This window comes from Drosophila persimilis, unplaced genomic scaffold (genome assembly GCF_003286085.1).
Source record: "Drosophila persimilis strain 14011-0111.01,24,50 unplaced genomic scaffold, DperRS2 tig00000002-arrow-pilon, whole genome shotgun sequence".
Lineage (NCBI taxonomy): Eukaryota > Metazoa > Arthropoda > Insecta > Diptera > Drosophilidae > Drosophila > Drosophila persimilis.
In genome coordinates this window covers 4749208-4775278 of record NW_020825289.1, presented here as the reverse complement: position 1 = coordinate 4775278, position 26071 = coordinate 4749208, and the positions used below count along the sequence as shown (strand labels likewise).

Here is a 26071-nt window from a genome sequence, read left to right as displayed (position 1 = left end):
TACAACAAATATGAGTGAGTTATAGACGAGAACTAAAAACGAAGTTTGTAAGTTTGCTTATTGCATTTGGTTGATTTGATCTGTTTTCTGATTGTTGTTTTTTCTGTTTTTAAGACTGTAGGTTTATGGGTTTGGCTAGCTAAGCTAAGCAGCTGTTATAGGATTGGATAGGAGTGATTGAGCCTTTACCTAGGTAATTCAAGCCACTAGGCTGGGAGTCACTTCTGAGAACCGCTGTGACCATATCTGCGAGCAGGGACTCATAGTTTAGGGAGATACAAGAGGATATGCTAGAAATAGGGCTTAAGTTCATATAGGTACACTGTGGACACACAAAACATTAAATTTATCGAGCATGGATCGACGGGTATGTTGTCTGGTTATTTGGTTTTTTGGTTTTTGGTTATCTGGTTGCATGGTTTGAAGGCGGCATGAGCATGGAAAGCCTTTCGATTTCGTATTCGTCTAAAAATTGCATTTCAAATTCATCGCAGCCATGGATACACATACACATATATATGGAGTGTCTTTGTATGGGTGAGTGTGTACGTGTGTCTGTGTGTGGATGGAGTATGTGTGTGTGTGTGTGTGTGTGTGTGTTTTGCTGGGTGTAAGAGGGTGGACCTGGAGATAACTACCGTTTGCCCATATCGTCGCTTTGCTGCTTGATATCCTTGACGACATCGTCGGCCCCCGAGACTAGCATCAGCGGCAGATTCAGCCAGGGCCCGGCCAGCTCACTCAGATCGGAGCCATCAGAGGCACGCGAGGACTTCCGCGATGAGGCACGACTGGAGCAGGCGGTTCCCCGACGACTGACCTGCAAGAACTCGAAAAGTTATCCATAAGTATAGTAAGAAATCGGATGGCGACTCACCTGCAGATGGAAAAAGTTTAGAGCCGAGAGCTTCGATTGCCATCCGCCGGGGCTGGAGGTTTGGGTGGCACTGTCGCCGGAATTGGAGCGCTCCTTTTCATTCTTGCGCCTGTGAAGTTGAAGAGACACCACAGCGAGTTATACATTTGCAGATACGTACGAGTATTACGTATTATTGGAAAAGTAAAATGTGTTCAAAGTTAGGTTGTGGACTGGTGGTGTAGTATGTAGTACCGCAAATAGTCCTTCCAGCCGGTCTGTATGGTCTTGGCCGCCTTTTCCTGGCGCTTCCAGATCCGCGTCGACGAAACAATTTCCAATTCTTTGCGCGTTGGAAACTGTTTCTTGAACTTGACATCCATTTGTTCCTGCAACTGTTTGAAGTTATCGGTCTCCTCGACATGACCTAGCACGTGCTTCACGAGCGCGTGCAAAATATCGAGACAGTGTATTTTATTACCCTTAGAGATGGGCAGATTAAATGACACTAGAGCGACATTATTAGGCTTCGAGATGCCCAATGGTGGATCGAGAGAGGCAATAAAATCGGACAGTTGCGAGAAGTGTATAAACTGGGTGGCATGTGGATCATATCTGAAAGTAAATCAATTGCAAATCCATTAACCAACATCGCTCTCTCTCTCTCTCTCTCCGAACTAGCTTGTGGCTGCTCTGGAGGTGTTCGTCTGCTACTCTAATGGGGAAACACCTACTTGGACCAGCGTATGTAAAACATCTCTAAGTCGTCTTCGACAATCCCAATCTCCTCTTCCTGGTGCGCCTGGTTGAAGTTCTCCAGAATAATGGCAATGTACATGTTGATCACAATCATGTAGCTGATAATGATGAAGCTCGTAAAGTAAGTAATGGCCAGCAAAGGGTGGCCGCAGTCGCCATTAGTCTGCCGGTTGAAAAAGGGATCGCAGTCGGGTGGTTGGATCATCAGCGACTCGAGAACGTCGTTCCATCCGGCTGAAGTCATCAGGCGAAAGAGCAGCTGCATGCTCCGCCCGAAGGTCTGGAAGTTCACCATGTCGTCCAAGGCGCCCTGCAGCTTCACGTGCCCAAAGAGCGACATGCCTAGTATGGCATAGATGAAGGTAATCAGTCCCAGCAAGGCACCAATGTTGAAGAGAGCTGGCAGCGACACTACCAGCGCAAAAAGCAGCTTCCTTATGCCCTTGGCCGCCTTTATCAGGCGCAGGATGCGGCCTATACGAAATACTCGGACTACGCGCAGTAGTGTCGGACTGATCGGCAGGTCGATCATGATGTCCTCCATTAGAATGCCGAAGATAGAGGCCAGCACCAGGAGGAAGTCGAATACGTTCCATGGGACCGTGAAGTAATGATAGCGTAGTCCCACAATCTTGACAATGGCCTCTGCAGGAAGAAAAACATTGGCAAAAGGATCAGCAGTAGATCCAAGTTATTCCTTGGCTTGTTTCCTGTTCGCTCCCTTACCCAGACCAAAGACCGTGGTGAAGAAGGCGTTGCTCACTTCCAGTATAAAGAAGACCGCATGCGGTTGATCGTAGTGCTCGATGCCCATGGTAAGCATGTTGAGAAAAATCAGTACAAAGATCGCAATCTCGAACCTGCACGTCGTCAGAGAGATACCACAAAGATCTATTAATGTTTTTCTTCAAGGTAGAAGCTTCGGGCGAGCCGAAGTCGTGGTGCTCCTCAGAGATACAGACAATAGAGGGGATATTTACAGGCAGGGAAAGGAGCACCATAGGTTGCTAATAGATAGATTTATAGAGAGATAGTGAGAGAGTAAACTATATATCTAAGGCTAAATCGTACATGCTGATTCCATTAAAACACACCAAGAGGTAAAACCCCACCCTTGCGGATGACTCGAACAGCCCCAGGACAGCTACTCATGCCCAGAGTGCGGGGAATTAGGGGAAATATCATAGAATATCCAAGTATCATAGTAAAAAAGTGCTCTACAAGTATTACTTATTATATGCTTCGGGATATGGGATACAGATACAGAGAGTTAGGAGGCATTTTTGATGGTGTTTGGCCGGGACTCCATCACTGAAGAGGCGGCAAACACCCTGGTGATGATCAAAAATGCTGGGAATTTCAAGTGTTCAAATGATTTTTATCACCAAATCAGAAACAACCGAGAGTTGTGTGAACGCCTAACCGTATAGACAACTAATAGTTACAGTTACAGTTACAGTTACAGTTAGAGTTAGATTTAAAGTTAGATTTAGAGTAGGCAAGAGACAAGAGACAAGAGAGAGGTAGAGAAAGAGTAATAGTAACTAATAGTAGGCATAAACTATAAGATACTCGTAGGAATACGTAATTTGCTTGTCTTAGATTGAGCTGGTTTTTATCATATTGGTTTTGATCATATGGTTTGTTTACCTTCTCGAATTGGATAAATCATAAAACATAGCTAAAAAATGATTTATAGGTCGCTTAATAACTTTCTGTGGTTTCTTTCGTCCCAATTTTTTCATAGCCGTGTAATAGTGTTTTTGAGATTCGGTGAGAAACATTTCCAACACTCCTCCTTCATACTATATAAAAGTGATGAGAATAGAATGAACATTTAATCATATATATACAGTCCACAGTTAGGTAACGTAACGCTCTAGGCTATATACAACTCGACACAACAGATCAGAAACATTATCAGCAATACATTAACGATCGGGGTACACAAATTGATGGAGTGGACAATCAAACAGATCGGTGACGACGGATGGATATATGTATGTACTATATGTATGTACAGATTATACATTTATATATATGTAGATATAAATTGATATATATGTATATAGATGCGGACCAGATGCAGGGGCCCAGATGTACCATAGGCCAATGGACTTACCTTCTTCTTGAGCATATTGAAGTTATCAATGATAACTCCAATGAACAGATTGAGTGTGAAGAACGATCCGCACACAATAAATATAACAAAATAAATATAAGCATAGAGATTGGCCTCCCGCTGCGGCTGCAGGTCCACGCCCCGGGCGTCCACGGCATCCGCCATCACCTCCATCCAGCCCTCGAAGGTTGCGACCTGTAGCAGGGCCAGGTAGCCCATGCCCACATGATCGAAGGTGATCTTCGAGTTGATCCACGTGTAGTTCTGCTCAATGCAGTCCCACTTGTCGTTCACCTCCTGCACGCAATAAATGGAGAAGGAAATATGAGTAGGGTGGGTTTGTACAGTCACACAGGACAGGTAGATCGTTCTCCTGCTCCATATTGGGAGTGTGTGTAGTGTACTCACAGTAATTGGCAGCAATTCTCCCATTTCATTGACGCACTTGAAAAACTTCCCACCAAAGAACTGAACACCCATTATTGAGAAGATCAACCAAAAAACCAAACAAACCAAAAGTACATTGAAAATTGATGGTATTGCATACATGAGAGCGTTTACTACAATCCGCATTCCTTGCCACCTGGAATAGAAATGGAATGGATGAAATGCTAGTCATTACTGGGATGTATACTGGAGATCGTCGCTTCGTTGCACATCTATTTGTTTTTGCAATGGGTGCTAATTGATTACGGTTCTGGTGCAAACAAGTGGAGTTCTTTTTGGAATGATTCTCATCTAACCATTACAAGTACTATTACTATGCATATGTACATTGTCTACTTATTATAAATTTTAGATTATTTACAAAGATTATACATATATGTATGTATGCAGTTTTTGTGAAGGTAGAGGATAGACAAATCAAGGCTTCGGGCTACAGACTAGACAGAGGCGAGGAGGATGCAATGCAAAGTGTTCTACGTATTTCTATTCGAAATCCATAAAGAAGACGAGATTGTATTAAACACTGCACAGCTCTGACGAAAGCCATATCGAGGACTGACCGACATCTCCCAGAAATAGTAAGAGATACAAGAAAGTACGAAGAGTAGTAGTAGTAGTAGTAGTAGTAGTTGCAAAAAGGCAAGAGGTGGCCTATGTGGACAGCTCTTACTTCATTGGATGCACAGGTGTTTGAGAAGGTTGTGGTGCAGCCTATAGACTAGACCAGCGACTGGTCGACTTACCGAGAGATCGCTCTCAGGGGTCTCAGGGCACGCAGGGTGCGTAATGACCGCAGAACCTTGAGGTTCTCATTCTCTTCAATTAGCAGCGAGAAAACCGATACCTATGGAACAAAAAGACCAATCAGAGAATGTGCATCAAAGTGCTCATTTATGTAGATGCACTCACAAACACTATGATAAAATCGAGTATGGTCCAGAAACTCGTGAAGTACTTGGAGAAGCCCAGCGCCAGCCACTTGAGTATCATTTCCACCACGAAGATCAGGCAGAAGGAGAAGTTGGTCCAGTAGAGTACGCGCTTCAGCGTCTTGTTGCTGTCCAGATAGATGTCCTCGAAGCAAAGCGTGATACTCGACGCAAAGATCAGCACTAGCACAAACCACTCAAAGGCCGGAGTATCGACAACCGTCAAGACAGCCGTCCTAATGCGGGTCCACTGCTTGGCGCTCGGCGTGTCCATGCAGGACATAAACCAAGGGCAGCGGAAGTAAAAGCTGCCAGTATGAAAAGAGGGAAAACAGGGAAATAGCATAAGAAGATGTAATTGGGGATCTTTTCAAATACTCACTGATCGTAGCACTTCTGGGGGAAGCAGTCATCTGGCACCTTCGGCGGCTTCGCCTGCCCATAGCTCGGAAAAGTCATGGGATCATTGTAAGCGCCCTGCGAGTTACGTCTCCCACCGACGGTGAGGTCGTCTACGTAGGAAACCAAACAATGCCATGGTTTTTCGGTCAGTCGAGTGAATGCCGACGGCTTCTGTGCCGCCTTTTCCGGCTGATCAGATTGCTCAGTCTTGTGGGTGTGGGCGAGAGCCAGGGCCAGGGCCGAGCTGGTGTCGGCGGCGCCCGAGCTGTGCGACTCGGTGCGCGCGGACTGGAAGGAAGCGGCTTTGTCTAAAGTCGATTGTGGATGCTCCATGGGGCGTCGCCTCTGCCCTGCCGTTGGGTGTGCTTGTGAGTGCCCATTGCCGTGCCGATGGCCAGACCCATGGGTGTGCCTTTGGCCGTGACCATGAGAGGGGGCCGTTTGGATGCTCGTAGCATGAAAGTGCTGCTGGTGCTCGGTGAGGGCGGCCAGCGGGGGCGTGGGCGTGGGCGTGACCTTTAGCGATGAAATTTGCGCCAGTGTCGGTGGCTCAATGCTCGACTTCAAGGAGGTGGGTGGCGTGGCGGGTACACCAGTGGACAATGGCAGAACAAGCTTCTGCTTCTGGATGAGCAGGTTCTCGTAGGAGTTGGTACTCTTGAGCGAGAGACTGTCCAGGCGCAGCTGGTCGCTGTTGAGAAACTTGCGCGGCATCTTCTCCGATTCGATGCGTAGCGTGGAGATTGGCTTTTCCTCCTCCGGCAGCTCCTCCAGCCGCTCGATCAGCGACAACCGCTTGAAGCGATCGAATTGAACCGTGAATGGGTCGATCTTGCGGCGCGTGAAGGGGGACTGGCTGGCGCCTGGACCTTGGCTGGTGGCTGCCACTGCCATGGCCTCCATGGCCACGAAAGGCGCATGGATTTGATCACAGATTTTGCGTATTTCATTCGATATGCTAAAGTCCTCGTCGATCTTGCGCTGCTTCTCGAGGCTGCGGCGTTTTATCTTCACGGACTGCCGCTGGGCGGCGGAACTAACGGACTGGGAGCGTCTCGGAACGCTGGATAGGTCGTAGCTGTCATAAGGATTGAGTGGATGCACTACCTCATCGGCGGCTGTGCGCTCCGAGGCTCCCGTGATAATGGCAATGTGCTCCATGATCGCTTTGGTGGCCTCGTCGGCTGCCGGCGAGGGTTCTGAGAGGGTGGAGAGCTTGCGCTCCAGCGACGTAGTCGAGCGTTTGATCTCCTCCAACTCCTTCTCGAAGCTCTGGATGATGTTATCGAACTCCGAGTGCTCCACTAGCGCCTCGCTCTCTTGATGTCCCTGGCTGGAGGATCGCCGCGACCGCATGAGGTTCGACGAAATGTAGCTGAGATTGGACTTCGGCATCTCGTTATCCTCCTGGAGGAACTGAAAGAGCTCCTTCTGCTCGCAATTGAGCAGCTCCTCGCGCAGATTCCCCTGCTGCGAGAGCAGCTCTTCCTGCTCGATCGATATGGAGTTCAGGGAGTGGCCACTAGAGTGCCTTCGCATCTCCGCCTCCTCCGACTTGAGCAGCGAGCGCTGCGAGTGACCGCTGGACTGTGAGAGTCGGTCCAGAGACTTCCTGTAGCTGGGTGAGCGGGTTAGCAACGATTTCTGGTACTTAAGGTAGGCCTCGTCGTGCTCTTCGCTGCCGTAGCGCCGCGAGGAGTTATCCTGAAAAGAGTCTCCGCGGTTGAAAGAGCCACTTCGCTGGTCGTTGGCATATGGATCCGTGTCCGTGGAGTTGTACTGGCCCAGGAGACGCAGCTCGATCGACTCCGTGTAGGTGGCCTCGTCCCTGGAGTCGTTCTGCTGGGTGCTAACCCCCGAGGATATCTGGTGTTGCAGCCGTCGTTCCGCCAGGGCGAACGGAGTTAGGTTGTTGCTGTGGGCAGACATGATGGCGGTCTCGTAGGTGGGCGGCAGCGAGTCTGTAATTGGTGGCAGTGGCTGATCCTGTAGCTGGATCTGCTCGGGCACATCCGAGGCCTCGTCGTACTCGAGGCCATCAACAATTGTGTGCAGGCCGTCCCTCAAGGGGATCTGGAAGCCAAAGTCAGAACCCGAGACTGGCCGATTCATAGATTCCTGAAAGAAAAGAACGTAAATTAGTCGGAATTTAAAGAGAGTTCAATGTGAAACACCCACCTGGTAGCTCAATCTATGGAACTTAGTCTCGGCCAACAGATTGGACTTGTCCATCTCCATTCCCCCCTGTGCCTGACCCTGACTTTGAGCGTGGGCCTGGGCCTGGGCCTCGAGCACGATCTGCTGGAACTTCTCGGCAAACTTTCGCTCTTTACGATCCTTACGCTCTTGCCGCTTCTTCCTTATCAGATCCCGCACCCGTTCGATACTCCTCGCCAGCTTAGACTCCTCGCCCACTTCCTATATCGGGGGAAAGAACACAAAAAGATCATTAGACAATGGTCGAATCTAAGGCAGAGCAGAAAGCAAAAGAGTTCGCTACAAGATTTTTTGGGTATTTTTTGACTAGACATTGACATTGATACATCAACATGGAGTTACAATCAGAATTCGGGGTTCCAATACATACAAAAGTAAGGGTTAAGGGCAGGCAACACAAAAGGTTATAACATTTATCACATATATGTATATGTATAAATATTGCCTGATCAGCTTTGGTCTACTCTAGAAGTATATACACATTTATTTTGTTGGGATTTAGATTAAAGTTTGGCTAACTTAAACGAAGCAAGCAAGTTTAAAGCAAGTTAAAACGATTTAGTTGGAAAAATTACCTTCTTCTTGAATATCTGTTTACGGTTTTTAGTGTATTTAAATTGTTTTGGTTTTCGGGTTAAGTGTAGATTTAGTGTCGTGTATTTTGTGTGGGCAAGTAGTTAAGATTAAGATTAAACGCATGGTGCAAAAGTTGACAACAGAAGATTTGGTTAATTCGATTAGGTACGAGTATTCAGTGCATTTCAGAGAATGTTTTAACATTGATACTTAGACAAGAGACATACATTGTTAGCTTCGAGTACGAGTACGAGTACGAGTACGAGTAGGAGTATGTGGGTCTGTTCAGTATGTACATACACATAAGAAGTGGTAAAGTTAAGACCCGAACAAACCCCCATAGTCACTAAATTCGAGCAGAGCCGAACTGTAGAGGCCCAGAACAAGTCAAAATACATTGTGCTGGGTCTAATTTTAAGGATCGAAATTAGATTTAAGTTTAGTAGAACACAAACATGTAGCAAAGGTAGTAACACAATGCAGAATGTGATGGTTTTTGATGGGAATTTTAACCATAAAAGTGAAAAGTAAATATAATTTGCTTGTCTGAACAGAAGAGAAGAGTGCCAGATCGTATGGTGTATGATATAATTGGTTCAATTGTGTGGTATACCAATGCTAATTGGGCGATAATACGATGAAGGCTGTGATCAGACGCACAAACACACACAGATTAAGGATCAGACACACACATAAATAGAAATACCGGAAATCACATCAAAGTGCAATACAACATTTAGGAAACGATCTAACGATCTAACCAGCGATCGTCTGACATATAACATATATAAGTTTTCTTTTAGTGGGTTGGTTTTATAACAAGGAGCATGATTGCTCTCCTGTCCATTCCGGAACTATTCACGTTTAGTTGTTAGATTGTTTAAGAAACTTTTGGTGGCACACACCAAGACATACGACATTTACATTCACGAACGTTAAGAAACATGGAAAAGGTAGACGAGAAGCGTGTGACTTGCCTCTTTCTTTGACTTGAGCTCCTCAGAATTGAAGCTGTTGAGCAACAAGGCCAAGAACAAGTTGAGCACCATGAAGTTTCCCATGACCAAAGTTGGCAGAAATATGGCGAAGCATGTGGAGGCACCTTGCTGCAAGATATAATTAGTATATGTACGATCTGTAAGTCCGTTTTCCAAGCTGTCTACAAACCTCTTCTTCGGCTCGCATACAGTCCCAGAGCGGCTCGATCCATTCCCCGCACAATATGCGGAAGATCATCATGAATGAGTGAAAGAAGTCATTGAAATTCCATCTGTAAAGGAGGATACAGATAAGAGAATATACGAGAATATAATTAAATGACTCAAGTCTTGCCTTGGCACTGGATCTGGGTCAAACTTTTCCGCCGTGTAGTCTTTGGAGAACAATTGCATGCCAATGACGGCAAATATGTAGATGACTATTACCAAGATCAGCGTAAGGTTACCCAGCGCCCCAATTGTCGATATGATAATGCTCAGCAGCACCTTCATTGTGGTCCACGACTGGGCCAGCTTTAGTACACGCAGCTGGAAATGTAGCAAAGGTTTGAAATGAAATATGTCGATTTAATATCGCACGGACGCAGTACCAGTCGCAGTCCCCTCAAGACACTAAGGCCATCGACCAGCTCGAAGATGATGTCCAGCAAACTGGCCGTGACAATGAGCAGGTCAAATATATTCCAGCCGCACAGAAAAAAGTCCTTGGACAAGGCCATCAGCTTCACAATGCACTCAAAGGTGAAAATGGACGTGAAAACCTGTGGAAAAGAAACGAATTTAGTAGATTCTTTGACGATTCTTGGTTCACTTACCTTATTTCCCACATCCAGGGCATTGCGAAAGCTCTCGCTCATGCCGTGGTGCTCCATAGCCAGAAAGGCTGTGTTTAGCACAATGCACAGCGTGATAGCCAGCTCGAAGAGCGGATCCCTCACCACCTTGTAGAGGCAGTTCTGGAACTGCAGCCAGCTCTCGTAGTCGGCGCAGCAGTGGACACAGCGATCGCAGTTGCGGTCGGGCAGGTCATCTGATTGGAAATTAAAATAATTTAAAAACCCATTCCCCCAAAAAAGTTTCTTAGAGAGCACTCACCGATAACAACCACCTCCGAGGAGAACTCCTGATGCAGGGCATAAACATTATGATTCTTGATGCGGGCTATGTTCCCATTGCACTTGATGAGGCGCACTTCACGCGGGGATAGGGCCAACTCCACGGTGGACACGTGGCCCAGCTCGTTGGCCGGATCCTGCTCCTCGTGATCGTCGACCACCCCAGAATCATCCTGCGAGGATTCGCGATTGACGCCACTTGAGTTGGAGCTCGTCTGACGGCTGCTGGCGATGAGCTGGCCCTTGTTGTCCGAGGGGTACAGCATGTTGGGGTTCTTCTGCGGCTCCTCCTGGAAGCTAATGCGGTTCTTGGGCGTAGCAGCGGCTGGTACCTTGGCCAGCAGATGCTGATGATGCTGCTGCTGCTCTATCTGCTTGTATTGCTTCTGAGCCTGACGCGTGAGGGCGGAGGGACGCTCCGTGGCACTGTGTCGCGGACTTGGTCCCGGGCTGGGTGTGGCGGAAGGGGATTTGTTGGCATCGTTTTCATGGCCATTGCTGCCGTTCCCATTCCCATTGCCATTAGTCTCTTTTCCGCCTTTGGTCTTTTTTCGGCGCGTCTTCTTCTTGCTGTACGAGGCCAGGAGGACGCCCTTGCGGGAGTCGATCCTCTTCTTGTTGTTCTTGTTCAATTTCTTAACATTCAGCACGGATGGATCAAAGCTGAACGTGGAATCATCCCGATGGTCCAGCAAATCCTTTTTCCGCTCCTGCAACAAATCAAAGAGGTTAGATCAGAGGATAAGGGTGCGCGCCAAGTTTGGGGCCACTCACCTCGTTTGTTATCTCCGCCTCCTCCTCGTAACTCAACGCGACAACGGCTAGCATCAGGTTAATCAAGTAGAATGAGCCAAAAAACACAACCACCGTAAAAAATATGACACTCATTGGACCACAAGTTGCTAGCACCTGCGGAAAGGGATAATCTGATCGATTAGATCATCTCGATAATGGGAGCAAGGATTACACTGACCATATTGTAGACATTCTCCCAGTAGTCCAATGTAATCAGCTGAAAGGTCGTTAGCATTGACCACATGAAATTGTCAAAGTTGGTATAGCCATGATTGGGATTCTCGCCGACACAGATGCACATATAGCCGAATGGGCAGTGACGGGCGCCCGTCAAGTTTCCACAAAGCACGGGCATCTCCTCATCGTCGAATAGCCAGTTGTCCGTGTCGTTGACCCACCTGAAAGGAACAATGACCATTCCTCCATTAGCATTCAGCTTTAATCATGAATTACAAGTCTCGCATACATATGCCAGTCTAGATGGGAGACGTTGGACCACTCGGAGGGCACGTGGCGCACACACTTGTTGCGCAGCTCGCCCATATAGACCTGCAGGGCGAAGAGGGCAAAGACCATCAAACAGAAGATGGTGAGCGTCATAACCTCCGCCAGTTGACGGAAGGAGTGAAGCAACGCGTTGATAATTGTCTTAAGTCCGGGCATGATGGAAACCGTCTTGAGAGCGCGCAGCACGCGAAAGGTACGCAGCCCCGCCAGGTTGCCAACCTCCATGCCAATGGTGGCATAGCCACTAGTTATGACCACAAAGTCTAGCCAATTCCATGGGTTGCGCAGATAGGTGTACTTGTTGAGCAGAAAGCCTTTGGCAATGATTTTGATCACCATTTCGATGGAGTAAATCGCCAGAAAGATGTACCTGTGGGTTGGCAACAGTAAAGGTTTGAAAGGTTCGTCCCGTGACCACTCGAATTTGAGGTACTTACTCAGCCTCTTCGACCGTCTCGGTCATGGCTAGGAAAATGCAGTTGAACAGAATGGTGGCCATGACGCAGTAGTCGAAAAATTGGTTCGTTGCGATATAGACGCACACGCGCCGCGCTGGACTCCATGGATGGAAGAGGAATAGGCTCTTGGTGCCTGTGAAACGATGGATGTAATTCTTGCGAAAGCGTTTCGAAACCACACAGAATGTCTGAAATAGTGGAAATGTGTTTTTAAGTAGGTCTATAATTATAGATACTTCAAATTCCTGAAATAGTTATATTAAAAAAACGAGGGGGAACGTTGTGAGTTGCTGCGGACACCGCAACTCTACAGTTATACCCGATACTAAGTCAGTATGGCTTTCCTCCGGCAGACGCCGCTAATATTAAACGACACGACAAAGAATGCGTGCGAGAGAGACAGAAAATCAGTCTGTGCGTGACGTCGGGCGCTGCGTAGCCAATGCAAATTGATTTGTTCCTTTTGGCTACAAAAATTATCTGATCTGATACAGATTCAGCAATCTGATAGATATGATCATTATCCAAGATTCTGCGTTTTTATTTTTCTCGAATCTGCAATATTTTGGATGCCTCAGATTTTCGTCCTTTGCGGGGGCGGAAAGGGGTGTGGCGAAATTTTGACACAAAATGGTCAAGGTCCGATATCACAGGAGTGTGGATACCAAATTTGGTTGCTCTGGCTCTTATATGTAGGTTCTGAGATCCTTGAGCTCATATTTTGCAATTGGCAAAACCGACAATGAAACCTGTGTGTTAGAGAGAGACAGAGCTTCTTGATTCTGGCTATAATAATTATACGCTCTGGTTCAGATTTTGCACTCTAGAAGATATAGTCATCTTCTATGATTCTGCGTTTTTTGTTTTCTCGTATCGTCGAAATTGTGGATGCCACAGATTTTCGCCCTTTGTGGGGGCGGAAGTGGGCGGGGCAAAGTTTTGAAATATTTTTGTAGCAGTGACATATCACAGAAGTCTGGATCCAAAACATCGTTGCTCTAGCTCTTATAGTCTTTAAGCACTAGTCGCTAAAGGGGACGGACAGACAGACAGGGCTCAATCGACTCGGCTATTGATGCTGATCAAGAATATATGTACTTTATAGGGTCGGAAACGATTCCTTCTGGACGTTACACACATCTACTTTTACCACAAATCAAATATACCCCAATACTCATTTTGAGTATCGGGTATAATAGTAATAATAACACTCGTCATTGAATACTACTGATTGCTAAATTCAAAATTAGCGCCATAACATCTACTGGGGAAGAAGGGACCGCTCATCGCACAATAATATTGAAGTAGTGGTTTTATATCGATATATTCCCTAAATCAGCCTTGATGAGTCGATATTCGAACTGTCAGAGCTACGAGCATTAGTCAAATTGCGTGTATCTCACAAAAGTATCGATGAAATATGAAAATTTTCGCGTAAATCTGAACAATTCAGTCAACAAATAAAATTATAAAAAAATAAAATGCTCTGATAGCCTGGAGACGGCTACAATAATAATCTTAGGTGTAGGTAAAACCATTGTCAAAAGAATATTTATATCGATATATAAAAGTCAACCTTGGATGCGATAGTCGGGCTGCGGAAAAATATCTGCACGATATTCGAGCTGTCAGAGGAAACGCGAACCTACCAGGCAGACTTCCGTTCGACCATCGTTCTTTCGTTCTCGACCCGTCAAACCGACCAGAAGGAAAATGAGAGCTAAGGTAATAAGAATTTTTGCAAGACAAGATAATGAGTGCAGAAAAGAATTGGAGTAGAGCAAGACTAAAAGTGGAAACAGATTTAGACTGCAATTTAATTGTTTTTATCTCGTTTTCAGTGGCGTAAGAAGCGTATGCGTAGGTTGAAGCGTAAGCGCAGAAAGATGCGTGCACGTTCCAAGTAGGTGCAGCGCCATCGACCACTAACTGGTGAGTACCCGCTTGGCCACAGGAGCCCTAGCGACACGCAAGATTCTAATTTGCCGTTTTTTGTTCGTTTCAGGAACTTTTGACCTACAAGCACACCACTACTGAAACATGCCGTCTGGGCCCCACGTTGTGGCCCGAAAGTAATTTTGTAAAAACAGTTTTCACGCAAAACAAGAAAATGTGCATTTAAAATACACTTCCGAATTTCACGTTTAAATTGATTCTAATAAATTACTGGATTTTCACAAAAGTTCCAACTGAATCAAATCATGTGTTCTTAATAATAGAGTGGTAGAGAAAAAAGCGGCACCCAGCGTGCTGTTTCAACATAACCACATTTGTATGTCATCTGTGTGTGTGTATGTAGCGCACAGAGCACGTTTTGGCTAAAATGTTACACTAATTTTTGACATTCCGATAATTTTTATTCGTGAAATATAGAGTAATTTTTTTCTCAAGCTTGGAAGTTTATGACACCGTGCCGGCAGAAAACTGGAGAAAGTAATCGCTTGAAACAAGAAGATTAGTGAGAGTGAGTAGCGTTTGGTAGCCAAATGCCAAAACCAATTCAATCCACCATAGCCGACGCACCGTCCGACCGACCGACTGACCACATTAAACATTGATCATCGTGCTCCCGGCCAAGGCAGTAAATTTCCACTTAATCGGCTAATACAATTACACAAAGTACAATCAGACCAAGGGCTGCTGTTGCTTGCCCCTTGGGAGCGCGTGTCGTGCGCTCGTCAGATTGGCCGGCTCCGCTCCGTTCCGTTCTGTTCCTGGGGCACCATTCGGAAATATCGATTTGTTTGCCGGAGAGGAGAAAAAGAGCGGCAGCCGAGCCGAGCGTTGTTCATTAGCGCCTTGATTTCTTCAATTATATATGTATGCAGATGTGCCAGCCAGAGCGGCCTGGCCTGCCGCCTGCCTGTTTTTCATGCTAAGGATGATGTTTCTGTCTGTCTGCCCGCCACTCCTCCCCCACTATTCTGAAGGTCGTTTGTCACTGTAATACACACATAAACGTCGCTCAACCGAGTAAGCAGAAATTTTAATGTAACAAGCAAAAATTACGATTGGGTGGCAGTTTGCCATTTACCATTTTGTGTGCCTTTTCTGTAAATTTGCATGCGCCTTTGGTTACGCTACGCTGCCGCTGTCGTCGCCCCCTCCAAACCACACCCCATATAACGCCCTACCATTCCGTTCTAAGGGATGGATGGTGGCGAGTGGAGCTTGGGAGGATAAGCATGTGTACTTTTAAGTGCACAGAACGAAAGTTGTGTAGGGTCTTGTTCGGGCAAACATGCGGTGTCGTCTGTGGCTGTGTCTTATCACTGGAGCAGACAACCGACGTCGCCATGGTTTGCGAAGTGAGGCAGTTCAGTTGTTTGCTTTGCCTGTCCGGCATTTGCCACTTGCATAAAGAGTGTCCCATTAAATGCAATTAAGCACTTTGATTCTCCTCCGCCTAAGTCTGTATAGGTTTTTGTTCCACAAACACACACACTCTCACGTGTACATGCATGAGTAAACATTGCATTGGCGCTGCCAATGGATGCGTGCAAAGTCCGGCAACATTGCGGCACATGTTCTAATCAGAGATGAGCAGGGTCGTGCAGTGATTTTAGTAGTCACGATATGGTCTTCCAGTGACTGGCTCAAGTTGCCATTCACTATTGTTCGTTATGAACTTTTGGTTGACTAAGCTTTAGTAAACAATAAGATTTAATTATAGATTGGCAGACTGTTTGCCCTGAGTAAGTACCCAATCGATAAAGAACATCACTCGATGTCAGGTACTTGGTCACAGGCTCATCTCCCCTCCTGGTCACTTGCATGTTTATTTTTCCAGGCCCAGCCCAGCCCGGCCCGGTATATGTGCCGTTATTTGGAATTATTTCCCCACGACACGTGGCATGAAAAGTCGCCAAGTCTTGGTACACTTGCATGTTCGTCTATAATTTGTCCTTTTGCGGGCTGCTGCGGCTGTGTTGGCCAGTTTTGTTTGAGTCACGTAAATACGGTCGCAAGTTTGCCTCTGCCCCAGAGTCGGTACCGTAGCCCCGTGCATGGCATGGCATGACCCATATTCCTGCCCTGCCAGTAAAGTACATGTGAGTGGATGTGTGTGTGTGTTTGGTTCATTGTTTGCCCATAGCTCCAAAAATTTATTCTCACTTTTGAAATTTAACGAGCCCGCGCGGCGGCATTTACGCTGATTTCCTTTTTGGCTTTCGAGAGGGCCACGAGGGTCGTTCTAGGCGTTTCCATTAACCCCCGCCGCTGGTCGCTTGCCAGGAAAAAGTGCATTTCCACTTGTGCACACACAATGCAAATGCAAATGCAACAAAATCAACAGCAAAAACAAAACCAAAGTCGCGTCGCGTTCCATTTCCGTTGTGCCACTTGCAGTTGCAGTTGCACTGCGCTGCCCATACCCATGCTCTGACCGCCCGCCCCGCCCCTCAATTGTTGCCCCTGGCTGGGACTGGGTCGCGTCTGTGTGTGACTTTTTAATTAGTGGCAATGGAGGCCAAATGGGGTGGCAGGGCAGCAGGGCTTGCTTGGCTTGGCCCCGGCACATTTTGGGTCTGCAGATAATGGATACTGAGCCACTTACCTCCTCGTATATGAAGGTGTCAATCTCCTCGAGCGGCTTGCCGTACATATCCTCCGGAAAGGGCTCAAACTTCCGCGGCAGCACATCGCCGTCCTCCACGGAGGCTTTGGTGCGCGGGTGGAAGCCATATTCCCGCACCAGCTGGATGTGCCGGTTCTCGTGCTTGACCTGCGACCTCTGCGTGTAGGCAACGACCTGGTGTTTGGCAACAGCTGCAAGGAGAGGAAGCACAACAGAAAGATGATCAGGGGTGTACAGAGGTTTGGTTGAGAATGAACTGTTTTGGCTTGGTTTGGTGAATTTGCGTGCATTACCAAGTGCCACACTCCTACCACCCCCAGTATAGCTAATCGGCCGCCCTTTCTATTCCAGCAATCAGAAATATGCCTGATAATACTCCGCTCGTACAGTTGCTGCAAGCCTTAGGCGGCGGTGTCGCTGGGGGCTTGACTAGGACCTTGGTGCAGCCGTTCGACGTGATCAAAATTCGCTTTCAGATGCAAGTGGAGCCGGTGGGCAAGCACGGATACGAATCGAAGTACCAGGGTCTGCTGCACGCCTTTCGTAGCATATACAAAGAGGAGGGACTACGGGGAATCTGGCGTGGTCATAACTCCGGCCAGGTGCTGAGCATTACCTATGCAGTCGTGCAGTTCTGGTCGTACGAGCAGCTTCGAGTCAAGGCCCACAAGATGCCCTTCTTCGACGACCGACCGCTACTCTTGTACTTTGTATGCGGGGGATTGGCCGGATGTCTTGGCACCGTGGCTGCTCAGCCCTTCGATGTAATCCGCACTCAAGTGGTGGCCGCCGATCCCACCAGCAAGAGGAGTCGCATGAGCTCCCTGAGAGGTGTACACTTCGTACACTCTACCGAAGGATTGCGAGGCTTGTCCCGTGGCTTGGTCTTTACCCTGGCGCAGATCTTTCCGCTAGTAGGTGCCAACTTTCTCATCTACAAGTACCTGAACGCCCTTGTCCTCTTTATTGTCAAGAAGTCAAATCCCGACCACAACATTCCTGGTCCCTGCCTCTTCGTCAATGGTGCCCTCGCCGGGGTGTCGTCCAAGTTACTGGTCTATCCAGCAGATCTGATGAAGAAGCGCATGCAGCTGCACGGTTTTCACCAGGATCGACAATCGTTCGGTCGGAATCCCATTTGTCCGACGGCAAAGCAATGCTTCATGACCACCTTAAAGGGTGAGGGCATCTCCGGCTTTTATAAGGGGGTTAGCCCCACACTCCTTAAGTCCGGCTTATCCAGTGCCTTCTACTTCACTTTCTATGACTACATTAACCGCTACGTCATCCATCCTATGCAGGACCGGGAAGAGCAGCGTCTGAAGGAAGAGAAGGCCAAGAGCGCCGCACCTAAAAAGGCCGGCTGGACCTAATAAAGATGCCCCATATGGGTGATGCCAGCACCACACAGTCTCGTTAGCGAGCCCTAAACATCCTACCGCTGACCCATAGACAGAAACGATTAAACACACCGGGAATGAGTTAAATTATTACACTAACATGGTTTATTTTGTACATCGGCACCGTTGGGAAGCGGCAGTGAGGGAGGGAAAAGTTCCTCCTTCAGATGTGGACATGTGGAATGTGGATGAGCGAACGAGCCATACGAGTATTATAAGTTAAAAGTCCAATGGAATCGGGTGAACTTGTGGGAATGAGCAATAGACTAGATGGCCGGATGGCCAATGCAGGAAACGGCCCCTACGACCAGTTGGAGGCAGATCCCGACCAGCCACCGACGGCGGGGGGCGAGTAATTGTAACCGTCCCCACCCCCGGAGGATGCACCGCCATGAGACCCACCGCTATATCCTCCGCTGGAAGCGACAGCAGCCGTCACCACCTGGCTATCGTAGCTGCTTCCTCCGCCGGAACTGTAGCCCCCAGAGCCGTGTCCGCCGGAGCTGTAGCCCCCTGAGCTGTAGTCTCCGCTGTTGTATCCTCCAGCGCCAGAGCCCGCGCTAGCTGCAATGGCTGCAATATGGGCATCATCGTGTCCGCCAGAGCTGTAGCCTCCCCCCGAGCTATAGCCTCCCGAGCTGTAGCCTCCGCTGCTGTATCCGCCAGCACCCGAAGAGCCGTGGGAGGAGGTATCAGCGCTAGCTGCAATAGCCGCAATATTAGCTATAGCATGACCAGAATCGTGTCCGGAGCTGTAGCCACCGGAACTGTAGCCTCCGGAACTGTGTCCGCCAGAGCTGTATCCTCCAGCACCCGATGAACCGTGAGAGGAAGAGCCAGCGGCAGCTGCAATTGCCGCAATCTGAGCATCATCGTGGCCAGAGCCATGTCCCCCAGCGCTGTATCCTCCGGAGCCGTGTCCGCCAGAGCTGTAGCCTCCGGAACTGTATCCTCCGGAACTGTATCCTCCGGAGCCGTGTCCGCCAGAGCTGTATCCTCCGGATCCGTGCCCGCCAGAGCTGTAGCCACCAGATCCGCCGTGATTCTCGGTAATAATGGCATAGGTACTGACGTGGCCTCCTCCACCGCCATGTCCATCGTCATGGGAGTGAATCTCATAGCCGCCGCCGCCGCCACCTCCTCCATGCCCACCGTCATGGGAGTGAATCTCATAGCCTCCGCCGCCACCACCGCCTCCATGCCCACCATCATGGGAGTGAATCTCATAGCCTCCGCCGCCACCACCGCCTCCGTGATGATCTCCCCCGCTCTCGGGCAGGTGGATGCGAATGTGGACGTGCTCCCGTCCAAATGAGGGCTTGCCCCATACCGCCGGACTGGCCAGCAAGAGCGCGCTCAACTATACGGGGAAAGGGAAAGATGACACTATTAGGATCCATATTCGCTCGCAGGGGAGTAGAGTCCATCGCCAACTCACAATGAAACAAGCTGCCATTTCTCCTGATGTCGAAAGTTGCCAGGGATTTGGATTGTAGCTCACCGGCTGCTGGGCTACGAACTATGTGACTGGAAATGATTCGGCAATCGTCTCTGCGCGCCGTTTTATACGCGCGCTTGGAGCAGAGCTCTCGAGCTCCGAAGTTGAGGTTATGTAAGTGGTGCGACGCGACGGCCGCTGTGGCAAGTGCAGGCGATAATCTCTCCGACGACGAGATGAATTGAGCTGAACTGAACTTGTGGCAGAGGCAGGGTCTGCTGCCAGCACGACTCATTGAAGGCCACATTGTTTCGTTTTACCTTTTCTTTCTCTCTACTCTCCACGTCTCTCTGCCTCTCTGCGCGATCGGCTAGAGTGTTGACCTTTCACAACAGCCTCATCATCATTGCCATCATTGGCTGCCCTTTTGCAAAAACACTCTCACTCACTCTCTCCCTCTCTCCGTCTAATGCCGCTCTTGCGCCGCGCTGTGCCCCTTTTGTGCTCCACTTTCGTTGGATCTGGGAGAAAATCCGAATGGCCCTAAGCCTCTGCTGCATATTATTGGGTTGGCTGCTGCCGAAAATCGTTAATAATCATCGACATTCCAGATCCAGTTTTAGTCTCAATCCAAGTCTTGGCCCAGGGCCGGTCCAGTGTGGCTGTTAACCGTTAGTTATGTATGTTGTATTCGTTAATGTTTATGCATGGTTTATGCATGCTTATGCAGATACGATACGATACGAACTTCCTATTGGCAATTCCTTATTGCTGGATGTCTGGGCCTGGCCACTTGCATAACGAATTGGCCAAGCCAAGGGTCTGCCTGTCTGCTTTTGCTGCTGGCCGTCGTTTGTCATTAACCCATTGATGGCCATTCCCGTGCCGGAAATTAACCTGATAACATTGCTTACTCTGGTGCTGGATGGCTGGCTTGCTAGAGCGAAAGCATTTCTCTCCCTCTCCCTCTGACACACACATTCACACTCGCATAAACACAATAACAGGTTTTGTTCTATTTATGGTTTGTTGGGTTAGGTCATTGTCTGAAACTTCTTCTATAGCGCTGAGAGCCCCTTAGACTCCCTCTGCCGCCTTCCACCCGTAATTGGGTTAAGCTTCGCCTGCAGCAGATCCCCAGCGCCAGTATCAAAAATATCTTGTCATGCTCGGGGGCGCTGCAATGCTGGCGAAGCAGAGAAAAAGTACCGTAAGATTTTGACTCGCTCATCATCTGGCTCTTACATCAGCGGAGAGGCGAGGTCATGGCCAGTGGCCGCACTGGACGCCCAGCGTCTCGTTCGCTCTCACTTCCCTTCCCTGTCCATTGTTTTGCTTTCGCCGCTGATTAGCTACAGTTTTCATTAGCATTGAGTGGTAGGGGGGAGTGTACGGGAGGGGGGTACTAGAGAGTGGGCTGCAATTTTCATCGGAAACGGGGCCATATGGCAATTTCGATTACGAACACCCGACAGTTGATTAACATGCCTCATCTTCCATCTTCCCATCTTTCATCTCGGTTCGGTCCCCATTCATATTGCCAAATCAATTAATAGACATTTAAATTCAGTCAAATTTGTAAACAAAAGCGTGGCATGGCATGGCCCCCTCAAAGTGGGGATGGAATGGATGCTTACATAAGGAACTAGTAGCAGCCACCAGAGCGACGCCAACGCAACCAGCTGTTGCCAATCGAATGATAATGATAATCATAATCATAATGATGTTGCTGATGGGATCTGTTCGACTGGGAATCGGATCGGAGTCTGCGACTGCGACTGCGACTGCGACTGCGTTTTCGTCTGCGGCTCTTTCTGTGGCATTCGAAAATGCATTTCATTAACAGGAAAGCTGGCGTGCAACACTCCATGGGGATTACATCTTCGACCAAGCCACCAAACGAGGGCCACGATGCTCATGATGATGATGATGATGATGGGTCTGGGCAACCGGTTGGCGGTCGCACATTAACATTAAATGCAACAAAGACGCATCTTCCCCGTATTGCATAATGGTCCCACCAGGTCGGAGCTCTTGCCGCATCTTCATGCGGAAGCAAAGTCATTCTCAAGGCGCCCAAAAACAAAAAGGAAATTACACACAGACACAGAAAGCAGCCAGTCTTTCGGATTTCCAAAAAAAAAAAACCAGTTGCATCTAGCCAACCGCTAAACGGGGTGGGTGGAGAGTGGTGGCACGTTGCAGTTGCCGTTGCAGACCTTTGCACAAGTTCAATGGTGACGGGAAATGGGAATGCGATTGGTATTGTGATTGTGATTGGAGATGGAAGATAGGTGATGGGTGGTGTAGGGACTGCAGACTACAGGGCCAATTATGCACAAAAGGGTGCACTTGGCTGGACTTTCTATGGGTTGCACTTCTTGGCCCCAGGCGAATCGAGTTCCAATCCGCAAAGCGAGTCAGAATACGGCGCAAGGTAAACTGCAAATGAAAACTGCATCGAAACAGTAATGCCCAAACGCTAACCGGAAATTGAGCACTAAAGCAGAAAACAGGCAGTCTCTGGTTTTCCAAAACACCAGTTGCATCTAAGAAACCGCAAAAGACAGTGGCGAGTGTTGGGACATTGAAGTTGCAGCTACAGCTGCGTACAGCTTGGTCCTTGGTAACGGGAAATGGGTTTATAATTGGAACTAGGACTGAGATTGGACCGCAGAGAGTGATGGATCAATTATGCTCCATACCCACCATGCTTGACGCATACGAAAGTAAAGTAATTCTTAAAACGTCGAGAAATAAATAGGAAATTACGCACAGACATAGAAATTAGCCAGTCTTTTGGCTCTTGCCAAAATCCCTTTCATCTAGGCAACCGCAAAGGTGGGTTCTGTGTTGGCATGTTCCAGTTGCATTTGCGCAGATCTTTGTACAAGTTCAATGGTGATGGGCAATGGGAATGGGATTGGGGACTGCAGATGTTATATGGTTGATGGAGGGAGACAACAGACTGATGTTGCAATTATGCTCCCTGGGGATGGATTTCTGGCCCCATGCGAATCCAATTCGAAGCGGACAATGAGAAAAAGAATGCGGCACAAGGTAAACTGAAACTGAAAACAGAACGAGATGAAAAAGAATGGGCCAAAGGAGGAGAATAAAGGCAAATGCAGCCATTGCTCTACATATTTAATTAGTTTCCGTTTCCGTTGATATTCGTTATCCGCAGCTGGCATTGTTAACCCTCCCCCCCATGGATATCCTCCACTTACAATGGTACCCATATAGCCTGCTAGCGCCCCACCCACCCCATCCAGCGAGAGGACAAATTGTCTGTGCTCTGTGGCGCTGTCCCTGTCCCTGGCGCCCCGCCTCTTCCTCTGCCATGGAAGGTTCCTGCCTGTGGAAAACGGTTGCGTAACTTATGGCCAGTCATCAGTCGAAAGTTTGTCCGGGGGCTGGAGGAAGAAGTTCCTCACATTTTCGATTTGTTTATCATTTATTTAAATGGCGCCGGCCTTAGGGCCGGGTCCAGTGCACAACCTTAAGCCGCCATTAAGCGGCTTCGATCCACATTTTATCGGCCCAGACATAGAAGCAGAATCAGAGGCAGGCCCCAGACCCGTACTGAACCAAGGGCACACACAATGAGCAATGCTATTTAATTATGTTGATGAGCACTGGCCGAGCGGGAGCCTCAAAAAGGAAAAGGCAACACGCACAAAGAGCAAATTCCTTCTGCTCCTTCTATTGAATCTCCAGTCTCTACCTCCTGCACAGTGGTTGTCTTCCGATGAGACTTGGGAACAAATTAACTTATGACTAACAGTCACAAGAAAATACGCTCTCGCTTTAAGCACTCTCTGGAAAGTTTTTGGGTATACACAACGCCCACTGTGCCGCATGTTTTGCCGAGTTGGCGTGCAGGTGTCGCTGCCAGAGTGTCAGAGGAGGAAGGAGTCTTTGGCCCTGCCTTCGCCTTTGGCCCTCTTTTCGTATGCATGCCCTCGTATCGTATCCAGATTTGATGACCCCAAATCCCCAACTAAAGCATAACATTTATGTATGTGGCCAGTGGGGATTTGGATATGGGGTTTGGGGAGTGGGGAGTGCGGTGGCATAGAAAACTATCAATAGCTGGAGTTTAATATTTCAGACTCACCTTTTTCATCATTGGCCCCGGCTTGATCATCACTCATCTTGACTGATTGTCGTCGTTTTGTTTGTTCTGTGGCTCTGGCGGTTGTTGCGATGCTGTTGTCTCCTGTATTTTGTGTCCTATGCTATATATATATGTATATATATATATATATCCTATCTCCTCAGCGCAGCGGCATGTCTCTCTCTTTCTCTCCCTCTCTCAAAGCTCGGCTCTCACTCGATATCGGAATGTATTGTATGTATGTAGTACTATACATATGTACATATGTCTCACTCCCTCACTCTCACTTTTCATGCATGCGGATCGCTTCGTTTACCGTTAATATTGTCACCGTTCCCTTTGTTAACCATTTTGTTGCTATTTCTCCTATGATTGTTGTTGCTGTTTTTGTTGCTGTTGTGCTTATCACGCTGGTGCTTTTCATGATGATACTATGGCTATAGTATGCAAATCTTATGACTACGACAGTTTCCAATAATGGCACTTGGCATCGCTGCGGCTGCTACTGCTGCTGCTGCTTCTGCTACTGCCCCAATCCAATCCAATCCAATCCAGTCCTCTCCTCCTACCCAGCACTCTCCTCCCAGCAAGCTTCAAGAGCCAAGCCAAGCTATGCTGCTTCTTCTACTTCTATTGTAAGCTTTTGCTGGCTTTTGTGCTGATTATTGCTTTACATTTTGTGATGCGTCTGTTTGGAAGAAAGAGGGATAGAAGTTTTGTAGATGTTAGAGAGTTTGGAGAAATGTACTAGTGGAGAGACTTTTACTTATGTAATGGCCTCATCCCAAAAGCAACGGGAAGGGCAAAAATAAATGAAATCTGTTCTCTCAGGTCTTTAGCCTATGGACGCCGCAATTGCTCTTCGTGTCATGTAACGGTAATTGGCAACGCGCTAATCCCCGGCAGCTTAGGGGCGCTGCTCAAAACAGTAAGTACCATACGTACTCGTGCACAGTGCACACATGTACGTAACGACTTACTCACGTTACGTGTATGTGCGTAACGGAAAAGATAAACACACCCACAAAGGTGGGAGAGAAAGATGCTGAGACCAAGAGCTGATTGAGACGAGGGTCGGAAGATGGAAGGCCGCTTTAAGACTTAAACCTTAACAAAGATACAGTTAATTAACATTATGGGCGCCAAGCGCACACACACACACACACACACACACACACACAAACTGACTGGCATCCCTTCATTTGTACGTACTTGCTCGATGCTCGCACAAAGTAAGATACAAGATACAAGAATTGATAAATGGGCGCCCAACAGAAAGCAATGAGGTTGCGTGGGCAATGGCGTAGTGTGCGAATTTCTGATGGTTGGTGGGTGGGTAAATGAGGACACGCTTGGAAGCTGCTCATTGCTCAGTGCTTTGTGTCTGTCGGCTGTTCTTCTTGATGCTCCTGCTGCCATTGTTGCTGGCGTTGCTGTAGGCCTTCTTCCTGTTGTGTTTTACAAACTTCTTGACACGTCTGAGCGCGCTGCAAGCGCCACTGACGGACGGGCAAAAATGGAAAAACGTTAGATGAAGGCGCCCATAAAATATTCAATATCAAGTTTGCCCCCTGCTCTGCCTCTACCATTATACCACTCCACCACTCTCCTGTGATGGCAGGCAGGTGATGTTTGCTGGCGGAAATTTGCTGTGGGCGGTGGCGGGAGGGTGAAGCGTGGGGCACGGTGGGCCAAAAGCCATTAGGCGCCCGAGATGCCATAGAAGATCTCCTACCTACAATCCTCACCTGCATCCCTGTTTACGTTACACACAAATCGTCAAAAATATTTTTTTATTACAACAATAAGAGAAGAGAAGGCCCACAAAGGCATTAAACAATGTGTTGTTGGCTTACAATTTTATGAGAAGGTCGGGGATCGGAAAGGGAGCCTGCCCCAAGGGGGAAGTACTACGGGTTTCTGTTGTTGTTTCCGTGCTGCTGTTTTTTTGGGCGTGACCAGCGGTTGGTTTTAAAGTTGCCCCATAAAAGGGAAAAAGCTGAAGTCTCTCTGCCATTGTGGCCCCCAAAGTTGTGCTACAAATTTTGTTATGCCCCCACTGACGGTGCCACATGCTACCGCTACACTACTCTTTGTTTGCTCTCGCACGAAAGCGAACCGAACGAAAAGTGTGGCCGCCTAGTTAAGTGCACATCAAGAGCTAATTTATGGCCCAATCCTCGTGCCACACCACACTATGCCGCACACTATACCACACCACATGAGCTGTGGTTGTTGTGGGTTGCACAAACATTCATGCAAAGGCATGCTTTCTCCAATCTCCGGCTCTGTCTTTCTGTTAAGCATTTATTCGATTTTACCTTTAAAAATGTTCCTTTAATTGTTGTTTACT

At 48.0% G+C, this 26071-nt stretch overlaps 3 protein-coding genes across 5 annotated transcripts; 1 reads left to right on the top strand and 2 right to left on the bottom strand.

The window, feature by feature from the left end:
- Nucleotides 1-26071, bottom strand: LOC6590079 (sodium channel protein 60E). The gene is made up of 27 exons (XM_026986129.1): nucleotides 26040-26071; nucleotides 23719-24406; nucleotides 16740-16951; nucleotides 12161-12369; nucleotides 11683-12093; nucleotides 11395-11614; nucleotides 11196-11330; nucleotides 10402-11131; nucleotides 10122-10336; nucleotides 9897-10067; nucleotides 9641-9834; nucleotides 9476-9578; nucleotides 9286-9414; nucleotides 8308-8322; nucleotides 7694-7933; nucleotides 5496-7633; nucleotides 5094-5421; nucleotides 4928-5028; nucleotides 4146-4320; nucleotides 3738-4034; nucleotides 3266-3420; nucleotides 2342-2475; nucleotides 1591-2260; nucleotides 1112-1471; nucleotides 878-986; nucleotides 639-820; nucleotides 1-290 (listed from the first exon to the last, which is right to left on the bottom strand). The coding sequence occupies exons 2-27, from the start codon at nucleotides 23753-23755 to the stop codon at nucleotides 140-142; spliced, it is 7821 nt and encodes a 2606-aa protein (XP_026841930.1). The 5' UTR covers nucleotides 23756-24406; nucleotides 26040-26071; the 3' UTR covers nucleotides 1-139.
- On the top strand, nucleotides 13830-18250 carry LOC6590078 (mitochondrial thiamine pyrophosphate carrier). Of its 3 annotated transcripts, XM_026986131.1 has the most exons (5): nucleotides 13831-13906; nucleotides 14023-14113; nucleotides 14187-14645; nucleotides 17112-17939; nucleotides 18062-18250. In XM_026986131.1, exons 4-5 carry the CDS (start codon nucleotides 17123-17125, stop codon nucleotides 18112-18114), a joined length of 870 nt encoding a protein of 289 aa, XP_026841932.1. In that variant the 5' UTR covers nucleotides 13831-13906; nucleotides 14023-14113; nucleotides 14187-14645; nucleotides 17112-17122; the 3' UTR covers nucleotides 18115-18250. The 3 variants fall into 3 exon arrangements, with proteins under 3 accessions (XP_026841931.1, XP_026841932.1, XP_002015668.1); XM_026986130.1 differs by having other exon boundaries at nucleotides 13830-13906; nucleotides 17112-18250; XM_002015632.2 differs by lacking the exons at nucleotides 13831-13906; nucleotides 14023-14113; nucleotides 14187-14645 and adding an exon at nucleotides 16216-16233 and having other exon boundaries at nucleotides 17112-18250.
- LOC6590077 (glycine-rich protein DOT1) lies at nucleotides 18260-19627 on the bottom strand. Its single transcript, XM_002015631.2, has 3 exons — nucleotides 19599-19627; nucleotides 19286-19520; nucleotides 18260-19240 (listed from the first exon to the last, which is right to left on the bottom strand). Exons 1-3 carry the CDS (start codon nucleotides 19614-19616, stop codon nucleotides 18462-18464), a joined length of 1032 nt encoding a protein of 343 aa, XP_002015667.1. The 5' UTR covers nucleotides 19617-19627; the 3' UTR covers nucleotides 18260-18461.

Excerpts from the sequence above, each read along its gene's own strand:
- LOC6590077 (XM_002015631.2), bottom strand. Across the intron at positions 19,241-19,285 it reads TGGAGGAGGTGGCGGCGGCG|GAGGCCACGTCAGTACCTAT; the intron begins GCGGCTATGAGA and ends ATGGCGGTGGAG.
- LOC6590079 (XM_026986129.1), bottom strand. The coding sequence starts at position 23,755 with ATGAGTGATGATCAAGCCGGGGCCAATGATGAAAAAG. Across the intron at positions 11,132-11,195 it reads AGGCGGAGATAACAAACGAG|GAGCGGAAAAAGGATTTGCT; the intron begins GTGAGTGGCCCC and ends GATTTGTTGCAG. Across the intron at positions 5,029-5,093 it reads TCGATTTTATCATAGTGTTT|GTATCGGTTTTCTCGCTGCT; the intron begins GTGAGTGCATCT and ends TTTGTTCCATAG.
- LOC6590078 (XM_026986130.1), top strand. The coding sequence starts at position 17,123 with ATGCCTGATAATACTCCGCTCGTACAGTTGCTGCAAGCCTTAGGCGGC.